The sequence below is a fragment of the Zonotrichia albicollis genome, chromosome 4, assembly GCF_047830755.1.
Source record: "Zonotrichia albicollis isolate bZonAlb1 chromosome 4, bZonAlb1.hap1, whole genome shotgun sequence".
Lineage (NCBI taxonomy): Eukaryota > Metazoa > Chordata > Aves > Passeriformes > Passerellidae > Zonotrichia > Zonotrichia albicollis.
Window position 1 is genome coordinate 69,830,934 of NC_133822.1, and position 14,644 is coordinate 69,845,577.

The 14,644-nt window shown below is 35.6% G+C and overlaps 2 protein-coding genes across 8 annotated transcripts in view; one reads left to right on the forward strand and one right to left on the reverse strand.

Moving 5' to 3' along the window:
* COG5 (component of oligomeric golgi complex 5) overlaps window positions 1–14,644 on the forward strand; it is a 174,191-nt gene that overhangs the window by 23,374 nt on the left and 136,173 nt on the right. The window contains exon 1 of one of the 4 annotated variants that reach the window (XM_026790292.2): window positions 11,910–12,048. The exons of the other annotated variants lie outside the window; for them this stretch is intronic. The gene's annotated coding sequence lies outside the window, so the exon portion shown is untranslated. Of the gene's footprint in view, window positions 1–11,909; window positions 12,049–14,644 lie in introns of those variants that run through there. 4 annotated transcript variants of the gene reach the window in all.
* GPR22 (G protein-coupled receptor 22) lies at window positions 1,923–11,973 on the reverse strand. Of its 4 annotated transcripts, XM_074540050.1 has the most exons (4): window positions 11,864–11,973; window positions 11,464–11,716; window positions 9,398–10,449; window positions 1,923–7,506 (listed from the first exon to the last, which is right to left on the reverse strand). In XM_074540050.1, the coding sequence occupies exon 4, from the start codon at window positions 7,479–7,481 to the stop codon at window positions 6,180–6,182; it is 1,302 nt and encodes a 433-aa protein (XP_074396151.1). In that variant the 5' UTR covers window positions 7,482–7,506; window positions 9,398–10,449; window positions 11,464–11,716; window positions 11,864–11,973; the 3' UTR covers window positions 1,923–6,179. The 4 variants fall into 4 exon arrangements, with proteins under 4 accessions (XP_074396151.1, XP_005481937.1, XP_005481936.1 ...); XM_005481880.4 differs by lacking the exon at window positions 11,864–11,973 and having other exon boundaries at window positions 10,189–10,449; window positions 11,464–11,857; XM_005481879.3 differs by lacking the exon at window positions 11,864–11,973 and having other exon boundaries at window positions 11,464–11,857.

Genomic DNA, 14,644 nt, shown 5'->3' on the forward strand with positions numbered 1-14,644 from the left:
AGCTGGACACAGCAGTCCAGGTGGGGTCTCATGAGAGAAGAGTAGAGGGAGCATCACCTGCCTCTTCCTGCTGGCCAGATTCCATTGCTGCTGATGGGCATCCTTGGGCTTTCTGGGCTTCAAGGGTGCATTTCTGGGTCGTATCTGGGTCATATCGAGCTTTCCTCGACCGATTTTCACGTCTTTTGTTTTGTTTGTTCTTGTTCATTGATAGGTCTCATTTACTAGCTGTTAGAGCTCTTAGCAGGAATAATAACCTTCCTCATTTTTCTTAAGGTGTTTTACAACTGCAGTGCTCACACTCACCTTTTGTTTTGTGATAATACATGGCAAATAGCGTTCCTTTATATTTTTTTCTTTTTTGCCTTAAGTGTGATTTCAGCCCGTTGTAAATGCAGCCTAGTACACAAAGTATCGCTGATTTGTAATAATTTAATTGATAATTTATATTTTTAATAACTTAGTAATGTGGGTAGATGTCCTTTTCTCCTCCTTATCCCTTTTTATCTCTATTTGTGGCAGGAATCTATGAAAAATATCTTGAAATAAAATTTGAAAGAAAACTGTGGTGCAGAGTAGTAATAAGTTACTGTGCTTTTTTCCCCCCCTACTAATTGAGTTGAAATTTAATTTAATTTGAAGTAAAATCTCACAACAGATTGTGAGAGTTCCTGGTACAGTTAAAAGTAAAACTGTGCTAATACAGCTATGTTAATAGCAGTCTGACATAGCCCGAGTGACAGATTTTACAGCAATGTTGTTTCAGCAGTGACATTGATTTGTTTATTAGACATGGTATCAGGTTAAACTGTTACAGTATATGGTAGGAAGTTAGAGGTTGTGTCAGGGTAACAGAAACCAAAAGTATATTTCCAAAAACCCATCTTGGAAAGGAAACACGAGTGTGCTGTGTGCCAACAGCTTTGTGCTCTCAGCCTGCCTGGCTGCAGTGTCAGGAATCAGAATGTGGATATAGAAATGCTTATATGCTAAGGATACAATTCATTCAAACTATAAAAAGAATTGGTATAAAAATTCAGGTTCTGTACCTATCACACAACTTTCACTGTAAATCTCCTGGTTTTTCATTTCAAGTAGATTTCTTTTCATTGTGTGAGAATTTCTTTGTAAAATAGGAAAAGAAGGTGATAGAGAAATCTATAAAATAAATACACAAGAAGATATTTCTCCCATTGTTTCAATTTATAATAATCAGTGAAGTATAATTTTAGCAAAGAATTTAAAGATGCTTGATGATATATCTCCTTCACTTTATTACTCTACAAAAATAATTAAACTGTGATAAAGAAGCTAAAACTAAGCTTGTATCTTAGCTAATCTAAAGCTAAAACAGTAGTTAAAAACATACTTTGGTAGTAAAACACACTCTAAACATCCAGATGAACTGAAGTTATCTGACTGACTAAAGCAAAATTCAATAGCATATTTTAAAATGTATCACTGGGACCACATGCTTAACCTTTCAGGTCTTTTCTTGTAATGCTTGTAGTCTGTATGTACTTTGTATTTTATCTGTAGGAAAAGGGGTAATAGAATTGTGCATGCTTTTGGTTTGTCAGTTATCCTGTGTATTTTGTTAAATCAAAAGCCTTTTCTGGAGTTGCTATTCATCTCGCTCCCCCCTCTCCTCCCAGCAGTTTTGGCACAACCACATATCAGACGCAATGATTCAAAGACAAGTTCTTATTTTTTTTGGCTGCTACAACCTAAAAATTAAGGTTAGCATTTTTCTCACAGCAAGTGTGTGTTGCCCTCTGCCTTTCTGTGGTCCTGATGGCCCCAGCTGCCTTTGAGTGCTTCCTTCTGCCCTTTTCTGCTGGACCTGTGCTCCTCTTCTTCTTCACATCCCTCTTCTTTAACGCTTATTGGCTCTGAGTGATTCTGATTTTCCTGTTAGTATGTTGTTTTTTTCCTTTTTTTTTTTTTTTTTACCTTCCCCCACCAAAACAAAACTCAAACCCTGGATTTCATTTTGCTTCTTGAATTGCGCAAGTGCTCTATGAAGTAGAAAACGGAGATGGTAATTATAGAGTCAGATTCTTCTTTCCTCTTGGTGTAAGACAAATACATTCAGTGATATAATGGCAGAATGTGTGAAGTAGGAGTGGAATTCAGCTCTTATAAGGCTGGAAAATTTTAAGACAGAAGGTGATTGTTCTTAGCTGTATGTTGGAGGTATTTTGTCTGAATAATGGGTAACAGAAGAGTAATTTAGCATAATCTAGATTTTTTAATACTTCATTGAAACTTTGCTAAAGAATGCTGTATTCGCTCCTTTCAAAAGAGTTTGATAGCAATTGGCAACTAAAACTTTTTTCGTAGGAAACAAACATAAGTCTAGAATATTCAACTGTCAAAGAAATTTGATAATTAGCACATACATCACTTTAAAAAGAAATACTGCAATATAGTATATTTAATGGTTAACACAGCAGAAATTTTGTTCTTCTGTCTGGGTAAATTCTGTAGCCTTTCAAAGAATTATTTAACTTAAAATTAAAAAAATCCAACATGGGTGGGGAAGGTAGGATGTTTAAGTTTGTGTGGTGGGACATGGTGCCTGTCAGTCCAGTTCAGTGATACTCTTACCAAACCTCCTTCATATAAATAAAAAGTAGATCCTGATGTTAAACCCACCTTTTGGTGTGTGCAAATAAATAAAAATTATGTATGGACATACATGTGTGTATTTATGTAACAATGAAGGGAGGTGAATTGATCTGATGTGTATCCAACTGCATACATTTTTAATCTAATATATTTAGAAAGCACAGAAGTGACTGCTGTTCCCTTGGCACTAATAAAGTAAGCAGAACCTCCGACCATGTGTGGATTACATGCCTTGTAATCCATAAAAATTGTTGTGTACTAGAAACTAGATGATGTGATGTATTTACATTTCAGTTTCACAGGTTTGTGATGTACTAGTGTGTGAAGGTAAGCTTCTTGAATATTCTAATAGATACTGGCGCTGCACTCTGCTTATTTTGGTGTTTTTAGTGTGAGATAACCTCATTTTACAGTATAAAATTGAATGGAAACACATTTGCAGTTAAAAAACAATGTAGTCAGATACCAGCTAATACTTTAGAGACAGAGAACGTGTGGAAACTGGCAGTGCTTGCTTGTGTTTCTGAGATGTGTTTGCTGGAATTAATATTTTTGGCGTCCTGTACAATTCTGCTTGCCTTAGGCTGAGTGGTGTGAAATGTAATTGAACTAATGATTCACTGTGGTGAGATCATTTTGAAGAATGTAGTGGGCTTCTTATTGTACAATACTATGGCATAAGTTTGCCCTTTTTTCTTCAGCGATGCTGCCTCTTTGCATTCTGTTTTAGTCTATCTGTCAAGCACCCACACCGTCATATCATTCCTGAAATCCTCTTCTGTCTGTAGGATATGTAGTGTGTCTTCACAATTTACTTCTTATTTTGTCTTCTGTTAAATTTGGCATGTGGTACAGATAATGCATGGTTCTGTCTTATGATGGCTTCTGGGTCTATGTAGGATGGCACATATTCTTACTTGTGTTCCTTCCTTCTGTATGCAGAATTTGTTTCTGCAGCCCTCAAAGTGTACTCCTATGTAGTATAAGTCCTCTTTTTAAAAATTTATTGAAGATGAAGAATAGTAAAAATGAAGTAAAAATAGAAAAAATGAATTTGTAAAGGCAATCAATGAGTGTGATCGACACAGCCTTTAAAACCAGGCTTAATCTCTTTGGGCAATTCCTAGGCTGCTCTTTCTCTGCTATGAAGTGCTGCTTCATTGCATCTGATTTTGTAATGAATGAGCTTTTAACACTAAATGTGTAATTCTTGAGGTTTTATTTAATTTTAAGAAGTAAGGTTATGTTGTCAAGAAACCTTTCAAGTCTGAAAGCTTTTCTAAATGCTTTTTTCAGATAAGGACATGATGTAGACTTATTAATCTGTTCATTATCATTTCTCTTTCCTTCTTTTTAAATGAATGAGTAGTATCTTTCATTTAAGAATGCTTTATTGGAAGATTAGTAATCACTGAAATAATGTTATAATATTAACCCTACACATCCCAGCTTCTCCTGCTTCTAGTGTTCAAAATACAGAGGATAGCTGGAAAGGGAAATGAAGAAGGGGTACACAAAAGAAAAAAAATTAGTTTCTGCTTAAGTATTTTGCATGCATTTCTTTTCAGAAATTATTCTCAAAAGATTTTTTCAACTGGTAAATGTGGAGGATATGGGATTAAAAAAGAAAAGAGAGATTATTGCATTTACTTCCTCTCTGCAGCCTCTCAAATAAGATGTAGGATTTCAATTCTTTTAGGAAATCAGACATAACTTGCATAAAAAAGTACTTTAAATGCAGTTGAATGCAGGTATTTTTGGGCCAGTTTCCACAAAAAAAACTCAGTGAAAGTATGTTTGAATATATTACACAGTAATTTCGTATCATTTCACATCAATCAGATAATAACATTTCTAGATAGAATTTACATGATTACAAGTGGCTATTGTTTGTAGCATATGGAGCTGCAGTATTATATTTTGGGTCTTCAGTTCTGGTAAGCTAAGGCATGAGCTCAAGTAAACTAAGTGCATTGCAGGTATTTTTTTTTTAAGCACAAAACCAGTTTTGGCAATACACATATGATTAATAATTTAGCTATGTGGTGGAGAAGAGCTTTTTGTTCCCTTAAAACTGCGCCTTTTTTTATGCACAACTTCAGAAAAGTGCTTTAGAAATCCTAATTTTTTATGTAATGTTTTAGTCAAACTAGCTCTCGTATTCAAGGGTATGATCTGCTTTTTTATATAAGATAATAGTTATTGAGAATTAGCATTTTAAATATACTGGTAGCTGGTGACACATTGATCAGTTTATGTAACAAGAGGAATGAAATCATGCTCATTGATTTTGCAGGTTTTTGTTTTGTTTTCCTCTCCCCACCAGGGTTTCATTGAAATGAAGAAATTAAGTGTGGCATGGTGCAAACAACTTGACAAACTTATGTTTGGATCAAGATCTTAATTCTTGTTTACAGTGCTATGGATGATGATAAATTCATAAGGCTTCTTGATACTTCAATGCGGGTTTGGGATGAAATTGAAGAAGACAATGTAGAACAAAGGTATGCCATGGCTGCCCAGGACGTGCAGGAATACAGTAGCTGTTAGTATTGGTGATTGGTTTGTGACAAGGCAATTGCATGGCTAGAGCTGAACACAGTGGAGAATAATAAAGTTATCAAGGGCAGGAAAATTATCTTTTACTTTAGCTGTGGCATTTGACAATCATATCTATGTAGATAGATGATAGGAATGAAAAATTCCCGTTTGAAAGGTCCTTGTGTCACACTAGAGGTCAGTGTGAAAAATCTAAACCTTTGCACAGGATTGACTCGGTTGGTTGACCTTTAGCATCAGCTAAATAATTTTCTCATCCATGCTTTTTTCCTTAATTTAGCCTTTTACTCCTGCCCTGTCCTTTGTAATTATTCAAAGTTGTGTATTTTCCTTGTAGAAATTGTAGATCTGAGATTGCATATGCAAAACTTTTTACGTTTCTTAAGAGTACTGTCAATTTTTGGACTGGTATGAATTTTTTTCCCCATAACAAAAGTTTCTGAACCAGTAGTTGAAGGACATAATGTGCATGGTAGTCACATGCTGGAGAAGATCGAAATAAGTGGAATATCTAAATATGAGGTCAAAATGCATCCAGGTTGTAGTTGCATAATATTCAGAATACTCTGATCAATATTGTTTATGCATTAAATTTAAAAACACCATATCATACAAAATGGTGAATTTGTGCTATAGAAAATTATTCCCAAGTGCCATTTTTACTTAAAAATTATTTTATATTTACAGAGAAACTGAGCCATACAAATATTTTTAAAAGTTTGCACTTCTTTAAGGCTATTTATTTTCTAAAAAAAGAGGACTTGAATATTTTTGACAAATATACACATGGTGTTACGCTAACAAACAGCCATGCAACATATATCTTACATAATGAAGAAATTGAATATACAAGACCTACTCTATTTAACATATATATTGAAAATATACAGTCTTGCCAATAGTTAAAAAAGTTTTTCTTATTTGGCAGTATTTTTTTTTTACAATTTGTTCAAATATTCCGTTTGATGTGTTTTGGTGAATACTGAAATCTAGTCAGTGACAACCTGAGGTACTAAACATTTCTGTCTTACTTCACTGTCTTCAAAGGTAATCTTTTTGTTCCTTTTAGGCTCTATCCATGAGTTGTGTATTACAGCGTTATTTGGCATGGGATCTGCTTCCACTATTGAAACAACTCGCTTTTTCATCTTACTTTTCAGAACTTTCTGAAACTTTTGCCTCGTGAATGCGTAAAGTAGAGGGTGAAATATAGTTGTTCCATATGCCATTACTAGAAAACATAATCTCAACTTTACCAAAAGGTCACTTGGGCCCAAACATAAGATAGTGGTGTTTAAAACAGAGATGGGTGTCCAGCAGAGAAGGAAGGTGGAGATGATCAGAAGGGACATTCTGAAGACTCTCTTTTGCCGTTCTCGCCGCTCCCGGTGCCGTTTCACAGCTCGGCGCAGAGCGATTATGACGGACACGGAAGTCCTTACACCAAAGACGACGTTTTTTCCTGCGCTGCTGTGGGACACATCCGTAGTCTCATGCTGCGTGGTCAAAGAAATAGTTTTTTTCTTTCTGTTTTTCTTCTTTTGTCCCGTTGTAAATCTTGTACCAATCCGAATATTTAGGGCCTGGAGTATTTTGGTGTATGTGATTAGCATTACTACAACAGTGAAGAAAAATATTGGGATCTGAACGAGAATGTGGTAGTACATTCCTAGCTCAGTGTGGTACTCGTTTGTACTCACGCACAGAAGTGTCTTATTTTCCCAAGTGCTTGCACTTTGGAGACTGAAGAAGTTGACTTCAATGAAAGGAATCAGGAAGGAAAACAGTGAAATGATCCATATTGATGTCATTAATATCACAGCCCTTCCCATGGTCAGGATTCGATTAGCAGGTTTTACAGAGATGTCGTATCGGTCCAGCGTGATAGCGAAGACGTTGATTGCAGTTGAAACACTTGCAAAAGAGACACAAGCCTCATGGAAGCAGCAGATGAGAGCAGTGTTACTCTCCAGTGAAAGCAGAAGGATAACTATAGTTAGAGGAATACATCCCACACAAATTATTACATCAAGTACATGAAGGTTCATTGTAATTATGTTACTGACAGAATTGATTAAGTTGGATTTCATACAGTAAAGTACCAGAACGGTGAGGTTGCTGCCAAGTCCCAAAACAATTTCTAACATCAAAAATCCAGTGAGAGAAACTTGAAAGCTTAATGGATATGACAGTGGTTGGTACATGTTGGTATCGATGTCATCAATGGCATCTCGAACTGTAATGTTAGATTCGGACTGCATGTTGACTTCCAGAATGGGGGACAAACACATTCTTTTGTTGCAGCTGGTTTTTCTCCTGGAAGGTGAAATAAAATATGGAACTATTTGATTTCTTTTTTTAACATTTATTGGAGATAAATGCTGGGGAAGGAGGAGGGGGGAAAAAAGCAATATTCTTACCAAACTCTTCATTTACAGTATATTTAGAGCTTTAATTGGCATGGACTCAAAAGCCTGAAGATCTAGAATAAGGTCTTTGCTTTTTAAAGAAAGCAGGATTTGTTTGAAAAAAGAAAAAATAGTGAAAAGCTTCCACTTAGGGAGGCAAGCCTTTGTTTATAGTGATGTGGTTTTTCACAAAGGGCTCATTTGTTGAATAAACCATACTTTGTGCATAGCCTTTGTATTGCTTTGAGGGTCATTTTAGAAGAATGTTGTTAAGTATTAACAAATTAGTGATCAAGATGATTTTAAAAAGCTCTTGTGGAAAAAAAAAGTGATAGGAGCATGGAGCACTGTTGCTTATGTATCATAAAAGGGATGTTTAAATTATTTATGCCAATTTATCCACCTTTTTCTTGTAAGGTTTACGGTAGTGCTGTGGACTGAAATGTGATGTTCTGTAATTCACCAGTTTTTTACAGAGTTTAAACCTTCTGTTCATTTTAATCTTCTGAGCATCTATGTGTATGATGCTTGCCACTACAACAGCTTTATATAAAGTATATATAATTTCAAATGCAGAACTTATATGGGTTTGTGAAGTTGAGCTTATTACAATATACAACATTTCCTTTTTCTGATTTGAATTTTCAATTGCTTCAAGAAATCTATGCCTACATGGAATGGAAGAGTATTTGATTTTAATCCAAAACATATTTAAGGGAATAATTTCAGCAAATAATATTTAAAAAGAAAATTGTCTCTTTCAGGTTTTGATTTTGGTTTGGTTTTTTTTTATTTAATACAAACTGCAATTAAACCAAGCAGATTTACATACATAGCATGTTTCTCTTAGAAATAAATAAGGATCAGAAAGGTATTTATTTTATCTAGCAGATTTTTTATTTTGTATTTCATCTGCTTAGTTCTACACGTGCGGCTAAGTTCTAAATATAGCATCTGCATGTAATACCTGATGTTTGTATGATTTATATCGTCAGCCAGCTCTTGAGTTTGTAATTGATTGAACAAATAAAAGAGAGGTTATTCAATTTCTTGTTATGATACTGGAGGGCTTTTTTCCAGGTAGCTTTAAATTTAAGAGGGGACATATTTGGCATGAAAATAAATTTGGATGTAGACCTTTGTTCTATTCTGAATACATTAAAATGGATAGCACTAAGGTGAACAAAACTGAGCTCTTTTAAAATGAAAGTATGAATTAAGCACACTTGGGATACAGTATGCAAATGGATTTCATCTGCAGTTCTGAAAAGCTTCAGCTGAACAATACTATTAATTGCAAATTGTATGATGAAAATTCTGGGTATTCTTCAACAGCTATTTCACATGTACCTCTTAAATAAAAAAAGATGTAAATTAGAACGTATTACTCTCAGGTGTGAAATGAAACAAGAAATATTTCAAAAGCTTTGTTTCATTTCTAATTTAGGCAACCTCTATCTGTCTTATATTAACCCTCAGGGATATGATCTCCTCTTGCATGCTGTCCTGGCTGTGAATTGGTTTCAAGAAACCATTCCAAATGCATTGTTGAACAAATGAAGTTCTTTTGTGTTAGCAAAAGCCAGGAAGAAATCAAAAGCAGATCTGCTAAAACAAATGACAGTCTCACCCTAACATTACAGCGACCGAATTTTTGTGAAAACAGACAAGCTCAGCTGTGTTAGGTCGCCATGAAGAGCTTAAGCATCACCTGCTGGGTGCATTGCCTGGGCTGGGGAGCAGAGCTGTGTGGCAGGAGCTCGTTCCCCCAGCGCCGCGCGGGCAGCGGGGGCACCTACCTGTTCTGTGCCTCAGGGGCCTGGCACAGCGTGGCAGCAGCTGGGCAGAAACCGACACATGCTGTCACTGAGAGATTTCTGACAGCACTGTGCCCTGGAAATCAAGTGGTAGCTGAGCTCTTATTTCATTTCTTGCAGGTTTTTTTTGTTTTCCTTTATTTTGTTCCTGCAGTTCAGCAGCAAAAAGTTCTGATTAAACATGGGGACTTCTTAATTGCCTCAGATACTTCTACAGACCAGGGCATATTCTGCGTCTGTTCTGAGTTTCAAGCCAGCAATGACAAATAAACCTTCTTTTAAGTGATGTTAATTTCCTTCCCCTGATGTATTTTGTAGAAGCCTGTTTTTATTTTCCAGGTTTAGAGAATAGTATTTTCTGATCTCAGTTTTCAGAGTGTGTGTAGACATCCTTAGTTTATGGTTGCGTATTTCTTTCTGTGATATTCCTGCTCATTAGTTTTGAGTGATGGCTTAGTGAAAGAAGTTGCTATACATCATAAAATCCAGTTCATGTGCTTTGAGAGTAACCATGGGTTACCTAATTTGGTTTATTTTGATTTAAGGAGAATACATAACATCATAAAATTGAGAGAAAAATATCCATTAGTCATTATGACAAGTAAGTTATTTAATGAGTAGTATAGAAAAAGCTTGGTTAAACCTTTATTCAGCTTGCTGATGAAGTATGCATATTCTCCTTTTGGGATTTCATGTTTCATTGTCTCTTCATGCATCAGTAGTTTCCACAATTCTGGTTTTAAATTATAAATCCCTCTTTAAGAAATGCTCACCGTTTTAAGAATCAATCATTGCACTCTTCTTGTAATGAAAATCTGAGCAGATGTGTTAGTCTTCCATGTATATTGTTGAAGTGTCATGCACGGAAATGGTAATGCAAGTGTGTTCCATGTTTTGTTTTTAATTCCTTTATGTCTTAAGAATACATTTTAGGGATGCATCCTGCCGCTCGTAGGTCATACAGCTACAAAGATACCCGGTCAACTGCATTCTTCATATTGTCAGTAGTAAAACTGAATTAGTTGCTGCATGCCCTTGTGAAGGGGAGGAAAAAAAAGGTTAAAAGTAGGGCTATAATTAAAAAAAAAAAATTAATAATGCAAGAATGTGTTTTCTAATATCACTTATTTAATGAATAAAGGATCTCTAAAAATGGACCTTATAGATTTCATAGAAAATCAGTTTGCCTGCTCTCTATTTGCTAGTAACATCATATTCTTCTGCCAGCTTACATGAATTTAGGTTTTTTGGACAAGTTTCCTGTTCTCCAGATAGTACAGGTTACAAAAAATCCTGGCAAGAAGCAATAACTGTTGGATGCAGTGTCTGTGACTAAAGCTAGAAAATGTAGTTTTGTAGCTCTGGTGAGCAGGTAGTTTATACATATAACTCTCTTGTCTTTTAATGAGAAACTGAACAGAGTTAATGAGCCTTTTAAAAAATACGCTTTTGTTTAATTTGCACGCTGTTATACTTTCCTTTCTTGAAATAGATGTTTAGCAAATCCATGCTTTTAATAAATGGCTTGTATGTATAGGATAATGAAAGAAATAAGTTTAAAAAAAACAACAAAAAAGGGGGATTTCTTGAGCAATCAGAGATTAGTCATATGAGCCAACCTTCATAAAGCAATAAGTATGCACTAATTACAGACTGTCTGATCCTTCGAAGAGTAACTGAATAAATCTGAAACGTATTTAACTGCCAATATTTGGAAATACTGCTGAGGGAGGAAAAGCATATTCCCGGTTGCTTTATGTGGTTGTTTTCCCCAATACTGTATGAGCTTAAACTGTACTATCTTCATGTTGTACAAACAAAACAGTTTCTTAATATTCTAGAAGACTTTCATACAGAATAACATTTTTCTATCATTATGTTTTTAATGAGGAAGGGGAAATAGCATTTAAATATTTCCTGGTCTCAAATATAACAATATATTACTGCTTAATATAAGTTGAATCTGATCTCTTGCCTTTTTATTCTCCAATTTTTAATTTGATTTAACGTTGCTTATTCTGCATATCATAATAAGGAACAGGTCTTACCTCCACTAAAGATTTGGTAAATTCTCGATGCAGGTGAAGCAGTTCCAGGTTGGAGGGATTCATTTTGTTCACTTGTTAGCAGAGTAGAATAGAAACAGGGTAATAAGCATATCTTCAAAAAATGACCTTAATGAAAATTTGTGCCTGTACTGTGCCATTGTTTCAGCATACTGCTCATGTATACAATTGCTTTAGTTCTGGTTTACAGGCTGCTGCAGTCTCCCACTCTTCCTACGGTAGAATCAATAAGCATCTGAAAATACATAATGAAAGTAATTTAACATACTGAAGGCTTCTTGTCTCCAGAGACACCACGGAGATTCAGGCTTTCTAAAAGAGAAGAGCAGTGCTTCTGAGAGGAAAGCTTGCGATGGGCAGCTTTTGCAGAATGACAGCCTACCTTGTCGCTTCTCCTCACTGCAGAGAGATGCAGTGCATTCACTAATTTTGATTGGTCAGTGATGTTGGGCTTTAATTGTGCTTCATATATGGGATTGATGCCCTCCCTCCCCCAATTTATATAAGGATTCTTTTATAAAAGGACTAAATTTACAAATGATTTATGAATTCTGGAATATATTAAGGGTATGCCTGTTTTATTTTTACCTTTTCACTCTTTACTTTGTGTACACTGGAAACCACATGGCAGTGAGGAAAAAAAAGGGATTAAACGGTTATTACTTTAAAAGCTTACTACAGTCTATATTTGCCTACTTTCCATTTCTGAGTTTTTTGTTTGATTTTTTGTTTGTTTATTTGTTTTGGTTTGTTGATTTTTCTTGTCTTAAGAACGTTCTGAAATAATGCTGCCTCTTTAAGCCATGCTGAATTTCACCGTACATGTTTACATGCAAGTGGTCATCTAGGTTTTGTAGCAATAATTTATATTCAGGATAACTTGATACCTACGTGTATATTAGGAAAATTTATGCTAGGATGCACCAAGATTATTCAGACCCTGGTAATTATTCAGACGTGATAATTTGGTTGATTCATGATCAGAAAAAAATTATTTTTAGGATCCATCACTATGTACAATGTATGTATAGTTGTGGAGCTTATTAATTTTGGTGAAATGTAAACTTCTAAAAAAACTTGCATGTTCCACATGAATTTTGTTAGAGACTTGACAGGTTTTTGTAAAGATGTCTTTCTTGCATGATGTTCTTGACCTTCACTTTGCAAGGGATGTCTTTGTTTTCACTTTTTGTTTTGTCACGTATTTCTGAATCTACTCTGTCAGTATAAGCAATGCTCACAACCGCGTAATGAGAAGTGTAGCACAATACCTGTTTTAACTAGTAGTGGTGCTAAATAAATCTTGGAAATCATTTCAACGTAAACCCGAAAACCATATTTTTCAAAATTGGTTTGCTGAAAAAACTAGTTTAAGAATATCTGAGTATAAAATGTCCTATAGGCAGTTTATAATCTCAGATGAGTGTGGGACTTTTTTTCACCATGATTTAAAAGATTTTTAAGGTTTTTTGTAAGGTGTGATAAAGTACTAAATGTTAAATACATAAGTAACTTCGTACATAAGTAACTGTGTTAAGATGGTAGTTTGGGTCAAATTTTGATGCAGCCCTCTGGTTGTAGATTGTTAATGCAAATACATCATGCAGTTGTGTAACTCAGATGTCTTTATTTCTTTACTTTTTCTTTCAGGCAGACATCCAATATATTATTTATCTTTAGGTAATAGCATGCTTTATTTATTTTTTAAAACAGCTTCATATCCATCCAGCATGCTTCCTGTTTCATACTCTTGCATTCAGAAACCATGTAAATAAAGATTGCAGAAACTTTGAAGAGAGATCACTGGGTACCAGCTGGCTATGCTGAGTAGCAGCTGATTGAGCCCTTTGAGCTGTCTCTGTATCATCTGCCTCTCAAGAGCTTGAAACCAATGATACCAGCATAGATCTTAAAGGTGATGTGATAAAGAGGATTCCAAAAATGAAAGCATAAATTCTAATATATTAAAGAGATTTACTTGCTTCACTTTCAGTATGACTAAGGATAAGTAAGGAAGCCTGTCTAAATTTAAACAGATGAATCTCTATCTCCCTTTCTAATTCTTCAATGTGTGCCTGAACAAAGATGGAGGTATTGGATGAGCTGTTCTGTTGGAAAAAGATGTACACACGGAGGAAGATTGTAACAGGATTTTGGGTATATCATGAATACATGGTTCAAAGGCAGGCAAAGGGGTCACAAAAGACTACCGATATGACAGGAGGTGATGTTGGCAGAAGTTTTATCTGCAAAAAGTGTTTGAGAGGAGTGATAAGGAGCTGAGTTGTGAACATATATTAAGCTTAAGTTTTCTGGAGACAAAATCAAGAAAAGAAGCAGTACCATATGGAGGCAATCAGGAGTAGGTGGATGGATAGACATGCTTATAAGCCATTGCTGTGCAGATGCTAGTTAAGATGGTGTGAACAGATGACTTCATCCTCAAAGGGTAGATAGGGAAGAGTGGGCAAAAGGAGCCATGTGCAGGCACCAAGCATAAACAGAAAATGTGCTGTTCTTATACCTGGTTCTATATCAGTACAGATGGGAGAAAGAATTTGACTGGTATTTTGGCTTTTTAGGGTAGTGAAAAGTGGGGTGAAAAGGTAATAAGAAGGTAGAAGTATCAGAGAACAGCAGGAGTCCTAAACCAGGAGAATGGTGATGAAGACTTTTAGGTTTAAGAATGGCAGCACAAGGGGAAAGGAAGATCCAGATGGTAACAGAGAATAGACTGTGAAGGGTTGAGGCTGCTGGGTCTGATGTGGGGGGGAAAGAAATGCAGAGAGGCGGGAGCTTGAATCAGAGTGGAGCGCAAGGGTAATTTGGCATGTGCATGTAAAGGGACACTGGGTGCACAGGGGTAGAGATAATGGCAATTGCCATAACACACACCCCTGTAGCACTTCTAAATTCAATTCAGGAGTCATAGCTGTATGTGAGAGTATATTTTTCTGGTTTGCTGCGAGGAGGAAATCCAGAAATTTGCAAGTTGTAGTGTATTTTTGGTCCTTTTATCTACTGTCTTACTTTCTACACAGAGAAGTAATGTCCCACCACTGGCTGTTACTGCATTCCCTAACCATGGTAGGTCATCTCTAGGTCTGAAGGTCAAAGCTCTGCTGTTTAGTTTATAAGATCACCTTGAATCAGTTTCTTGAAC

Excerpts from the sequence above, each read along its gene's own strand:
- GPR22 (XM_074540050.1), bottom strand. The coding sequence starts at position 7,481 with ATGTGTTTGTCCCCCATTCTGGAAGTCAACATGCAGTCCGAATCTAAC.